The 6,000-nt window shown below is 34.7% G+C and overlaps 1 protein-coding gene across 5 annotated transcripts in view; it reads right to left on the bottom strand.

Moving 5' to 3' along the window:
- Nucleotides 1–498: 498 nt before the first annotated feature.
- Nucleotides 499–6,000, bottom strand: part of KCNMB4 (potassium calcium-activated channel subfamily M regulatory beta subunit 4) — a 204,511-nt gene continuing 199,009 nt past the window's right edge. For all 5 annotated transcript variants that reach the window (XM_051962955.1, XM_051962953.1, XM_051962952.1 and 2 more), the window contains one exon: nt 499–1,454. In XM_051962955.1, the coding sequence (XP_051818915.1) occupies nt 1,286–1,454 (169 nt within the window). In that variant the 3' untranslated portion in view covers nt 499–1,285. The remainder of the gene's footprint in view (nt 1,455–6,000) is intronic.

Below are 6,000 nucleotides of genomic sequence, written 5' to 3'. Positions count from 1 at the left end.
CAGCACATTTTCTCTAAGATGTATATCTCTCACCTGATAGAATTATATAAGCTCCTTGAGAGTAGGGACTGTTTGATTTTTGGTTTTGTATCCTAAGGACTTAGCATTGTATTTGGCACATGATAAGTACTTAATAAATGCTTGCCAGACAAATTATTTTCACTACCTAGACTCTAAATTCAATTATTTCTACTAAAAGAACATAATTGCTCTCAGCATCTTGTTGCTTGGGAGCACAGCCCTAGTCAATTCACATTAGTTCTAGATCAAATAAATGACTTTAAGGATAGTTGGGATTAATGATAATTCATTCAAATGTTCTTTCCTTCTTCCATTAAAACTTTATTCCATCGTACTGTGAACAGTAAGCATCCAAAAAAGGGTGGAAGGTCAATTTCAGGATACTGATGTATGCTTTGCAAGTATCTTGAATATGAGCATATAAACCAAAAGAAGGAAGAATCTCTCCCCACTTACATACACACCCACACACAGACATGCACACCAACATTTCTGGTAATCTTTAATAAGATCTCTTCTAAGAATAAATATTTAGCTAGAGGGAATTCAGTTTTAGGATAATTCTTCCTAATCCAAGAACTCATCTTGCTTAAGTATCACAAAAAATTGATGTTAGTAGAAATGTTTTCCTCTTGCAACCAAGAATTAAGGATTACTTTTAATGGAGTGGATTACTCCAGACTGATATTTACTATAGTAATGGAAGTTAGTATACTTAGGTCCAGTTTTGTGCAGAAATCTTCACAGAAAAGTGAAACTTTGACCCATAAGAATTAATGAAATATAAAAGAGCCTTACCTCTCAGTACTCTGTATTCAGGATACAAAGCAGACATTAAAAAAGAATCAGACTATTCTGCTTTAATATTTAAATAGCATTAGTCATCATGGTTTGTATTCTATATCATACCAAATGGTAGAATTTTTTTTCAAATGAAATTAAATCTACAGGATTTTCTGAAATGGTCATTTCATATAGGTCGGAGCTTATTATGTTAGCCATGGCTCAGAAATGTCTAATACAACATGTGCAATTCTGAGTCTTTTGGTTGCTCATTCCTCTTGCCTTTGAGGACAACTTCCAGAGATAATTTGTGGAACTTTCTTGTAGGAATCTTTGCCAGAACACTGGCCAGACATACATTTCCCAAGATGCTGAAAATGGGTTTTGTGGGGGCTGAGATGATGAGAAAGGGAGTAAAGTATGATACATTTCCTCTCATCTCCTTTTGATTTTTGGATCCTTTATCTGATGCCATTTCTCTTTAGGAGAACTTCCGCTTTTTCATAGCCTCTGCTCTGACAGCCAGGCTCTTGGCACAGATGGTCAGCAACACGATAAGCACTCCCACCAGGAAGGTCACCAGGGGCCAGAGAAAGCAGTGCAATAGGACGATCTCATCATGGGTACGCTTCAGAAGCACATCATCAGGTCTACAGGACATCAGGGGAACAAGAAGAGAAAAAGATTAGAGTCATGAAATATCAGTCACTGTGGAGGTTCTGTCTGGGAAAATTTTCATGCAGGATTCTTAATCTGTAATGCGCACGTATTTAAAATCAGCCGGAGTCAGGAACTCAGGTTAAAGGAAAAATCTTCAGTCTTTATTGAAGTGAAGAGGTGAAAAAAGATTGCGATAGCAATATGGGCAGCTGCAACAGGAAGCCAGCTAGCAGAGAGAGAGATCTGAGCTGAAAGGTCGTTGCAATGGCAAAAGCAAGCAGTCTCTCCTCCCCTTCCTTTTCCACTCTCCTGCCTCCACCCACCAGAATCGTCATTTCCTATACAACACATCAGGATTTGCACAAAGAGTGGGCGGGGGCCATTCTTTCTCCAAGCTTATATATTAATAGAGTATGGTCCAATTACTATTTAGCCTCATGTGCTTGGGACCTCAGTGCATCAACTCAAGCCTCAGCCCATTACATCAACTATCTAAGGAAATCACTTCAGAATATATTCAATGTTATTTTTGCTCATGGTTTAACTAAGCTTCTTGGTATGGTGAAAAAAAGACTTTCTCAGTTCCATCCATGTGGTTTTCTGTTGTGTACTCTGCATTCCAACCTAAATGGATTACTGACTACAAACATGTGAAGCACATGTTCTGAGTTTTCTCAGCTCTTTAATCTTCTCTTCATTTGTTTTCTATTTTAGATATCCCAATTTCCTCAAACAACATATCCCCAAAGAACTCATGAGAGCTCCCAAACTAGTTCTGTTAAGATTTTCCATTTCTGTTAATGGTTTTACCAGGTTGCTAATCATTCAGACTTAAAACTATAGTCATTTTGGATTCTTTTTTCTCCTTAATCTTCTTACTAATTCTCACTAATTCTTCTTCCAAAGTATCATTAGCATCCATTTCCTCATTTCTTCCTGTTCTGCCACTATACTGAATTAAGTCCTTAATACTTTTTACTTGGGCTGTTCTAAACTGGGAATGTTTAGTCTAGTGAAGAATAGATTCATTTGTTTGAGTATCTAAATAGCTGTCATAGAAAAGAGGGAATAGCCATCATGTTAGATTTAGGCCCAGAAGGGAGAATGAGGAACAGATAGAAGTTGAAAGGAGCCAAATATAGCCTTCATATAAGGGAAAAATTCTTAAATAAGTGCTGTGCAAAAATGCAATGGGCTGCTTCATGAAAAAATAGGGATTGTCCTCAATAAGATAAAGGCTAAATATCCTTTTGGAGAGTATATTGTAGAGGGACTTTTTTTCAGGGACATTGGACCATATGACCTCTAAGGTTCCTTCCAATAATGAAATTCTTTGATTCTTCCCTCCAGCTTTTTCTTTTAATAAAATCCAATCTATTCCATTCTAATCAGTTACCCTACATACTGCTATAAAATTAGTCTTTCTAGATCACAGAATAACAGAATTGGAAGAGACTCAAAAGGTCATTGTGAACTTGAGTAGGAATCCCCTCTTCAACAGTCCTACAGAGTGATTATCTAGTCTCCTGCTGACATTCTTCAGGAACAGGGAACTTGCTACAACCTGAGAACATCACTTGCACAGCTCTAAATATAGGGTTTTTTCCCCCATAAGTTGATCCCAAATATTCCCATTTGAAAATTCTCCTAAGTGTTCCTTGTTCAACTTTGTGGGGCTAAGCAACCAAATTTAATCCTGCTTCATTTTTTAAAAATAGGTATAGTTACCATGTCATAGGCCTATACACACCTAGAGTTACAAGAGACTTCAGAGGCCAACCCATTATAAAATCATAGTTCTAGCACTGAAAGTCATTTAACAGATGAGAAAACTAAGGCCCAAGAAAGTAATAAGTATCAATTGTGGAATTTGACCCCAAGTTCTCTGACTCCAGAGATGGCTTTTTTTTCTGTATCACACTATCTTTATGTCATTTTCCCTTACCTATAGTGAACTCCTCTTTTGAGCTCTATAACACTTAGGGTCTTACCATCCATTTCATATTTATTTATTTATGTTTGTTTGTTTGTTTGCCTTGTGATTCACTTTTTTTTTAAATTAAAACTTTTTATTTTCAAAACATACACAAAGATAATTTTCAACATTCACTCTTGTAAAACCTTGTGCTCCAAATTTTTTCCCTCTCTCCCCCCAACCCCTATCCCTAGTCAGCAACTGATGCAACATATATTAAACATGTGCTACGTCTAGAAATACATATTCCCACAAACATTATGTTGCACAAGAAAAACCAGATCAAAAAAATGAAAAAATGAGAAAGAAAACAAAATTCAAACAAACAACAAAAAGAGTAAAAATATTATATTGTGATTCACACTCAGTTCCACAGTCCTCTCTCTGATTGCAGATGGCTCTCTTCATCACAAGATCATTGGAACTGGTCTGAATCTTCTCATTGTTGAAGAGAGTCACGTCTATTGGAATTGATCATCATATAATCTTGCTGTTCCTGTGTATAATGATCTCCTGGTTCTGTTCACTTCACTTAGCATCATTTCATATAGGTCTCTCCAGGTCTCTCTGAAATCATTCTGCTGATCATTTCTTATAGAACAATAATCCATAACATTAATATATCATAACTTATTCAGCCATTCTCCAACTAAGTCCACTCAGTTTCCAGTTTCTTTTCACTACAAAATGGGCTATCACAAACATTTTTGCACACATGGGTCCCTTTTTATGACTTTTGGGGATACAAGCTCAGTAGAAACATTGCTGGATCAAAGGGTATGCACAGTTTGATAGCCCTTTGAGCAGAGTTCCAAATTGCTCTCCAGAATGGTTGGAACAGTTCACAGTACTACCAACAATATATTAGTGTCCCATTTTCCCACATCCCCTCCAACATTCATCATTATTTTTTCCTGTCATTTTAGCCAATCTGAGAGGTATGTGGTAGTATCTCAGAGCTGTCTTAATTGGCATTTCTCTGATCAATAGTGATTTAGAGAACCTTTTCATATGACTAGAAATGGTTTTAATTTCTTCATCTGAAAATTTTCTGTTCATATCCTTTGATCATTTATCAATTGGAGAATGGCTTAAATTCTTATAAATTTGAGTGAGTTCTCTATATAAATGAGGCCTTTATCAAAAACCTTGAATGTAAAAACTTTTTCTCAGTTTATTGCTTCCTTTCTAATCTTATCTGCATTGATTTTATTTGTATAACAACTTGTTAATTTAATAAAATCAAAATTATCTATTTTGTATTCAATAATGTATTCCAGTTCTTCTTTGAACACAAATTCCTTCCTTCTATACATATCTGAGAGGTAAACTATCCTTTGTTTTTCTAATTTTCTTATATCACTCTTTATATCTAAATCGTGAACCTATTTCGATCTTATCTTAGTATTAGGGTGTTAAGTGTGGATCAATGCCTAGTTTCTGCCATACTAATTTCCAATTTTCCCAGCAGTTTTTGTCACATAGTGAGTTCTTATCCCAAAAGTTGGGGTCTTTTGGGTTTGTCAAACACTAGATTGCTATAGTTATTGATTATTTTGCCCTGTGATCCTAACCTATTCACTGATTGACTACTCTATTTCTTAGCCAGTACCAAATGGTTTTGATGACCACTGCTATAATATAGTTTTAGATTTGTTCAGCTAGGCCACCTTCATTTGCTTTTTTTTTTCACTAATTATCTTGAAATTCTTGACCTTTTGTTCTTCCATATAAATTTTGTTTATTTTTTCTAGGTCAGTAAAATAGTTTCTTGGGAATTTGATTGGCATAGCACTAAATAAATAGATTGGTTTAGGTAGCATTGTCATCTTTATTATATTCACTTGACCTATCCAAGAGCACTTGATATTTTTGCAGTTGTTTACATCTGACTTCATTTGTGTGGAAAATGTTTTGTAATTGTGTTCATATAGTTCATGACTTTCCCTTGGCAGGTATTTTCCCAAATATTTTATATTATCTACAATTATTTTAAATGTAATTTCTCTTTTATTTCTTGCTGCTGGACTTTGTTAGTAATATATAAAAATGCTGATGATTTCTGAAGATTTATTTCGTATGCTGCAACTTTGCTGAAGTTGTGAAAAGTTTCTAGTAGTTCTTTTAGTTGATTTTCTAGGATTCTTTAAGAATACTATTATATCATCTGCAAAGGGTGATAATTTGGTTTCCTCATTATCTATTCTAATTCCTTTAATGTCTTTTTTTTTCTCTTATTGTCAAAGCTAACATTTTAAGTACAATACTGAATAGTAATGGTGATAGGGGGCAAATTTGTTTCATCCCTGACCTTATTGGAAATGGTTCTAGTTTATCTCCATTACATATGATACTTGCTGATAGTTTTAAATAGATCTACTGATCATTTTAAGGAAAACTCCATTTATCCCTATGCTCTCTAAAATTTTTAATAGAAATGGGTATTGGATTTTGTCAAATGCTTTTTCTGCATCTATATTGATATAGTCAATATAGCATAATGCTAATAGTTTTTCTAATATTCCTGGTATAAATTCTACTTTGTCATGGTATGTTATCCT

This window comes from Antechinus flavipes, chromosome 5 (genome assembly GCF_016432865.1).
Source record: "Antechinus flavipes isolate AdamAnt ecotype Samford, QLD, Australia chromosome 5, AdamAnt_v2, whole genome shotgun sequence".
Classification (NCBI taxonomy): domain Eukaryota; kingdom Metazoa; phylum Chordata; class Mammalia; order Dasyuromorphia; family Dasyuridae; genus Antechinus; species Antechinus flavipes.
This window is presented reverse-complemented; position numbering and strand designations above follow the sequence as displayed.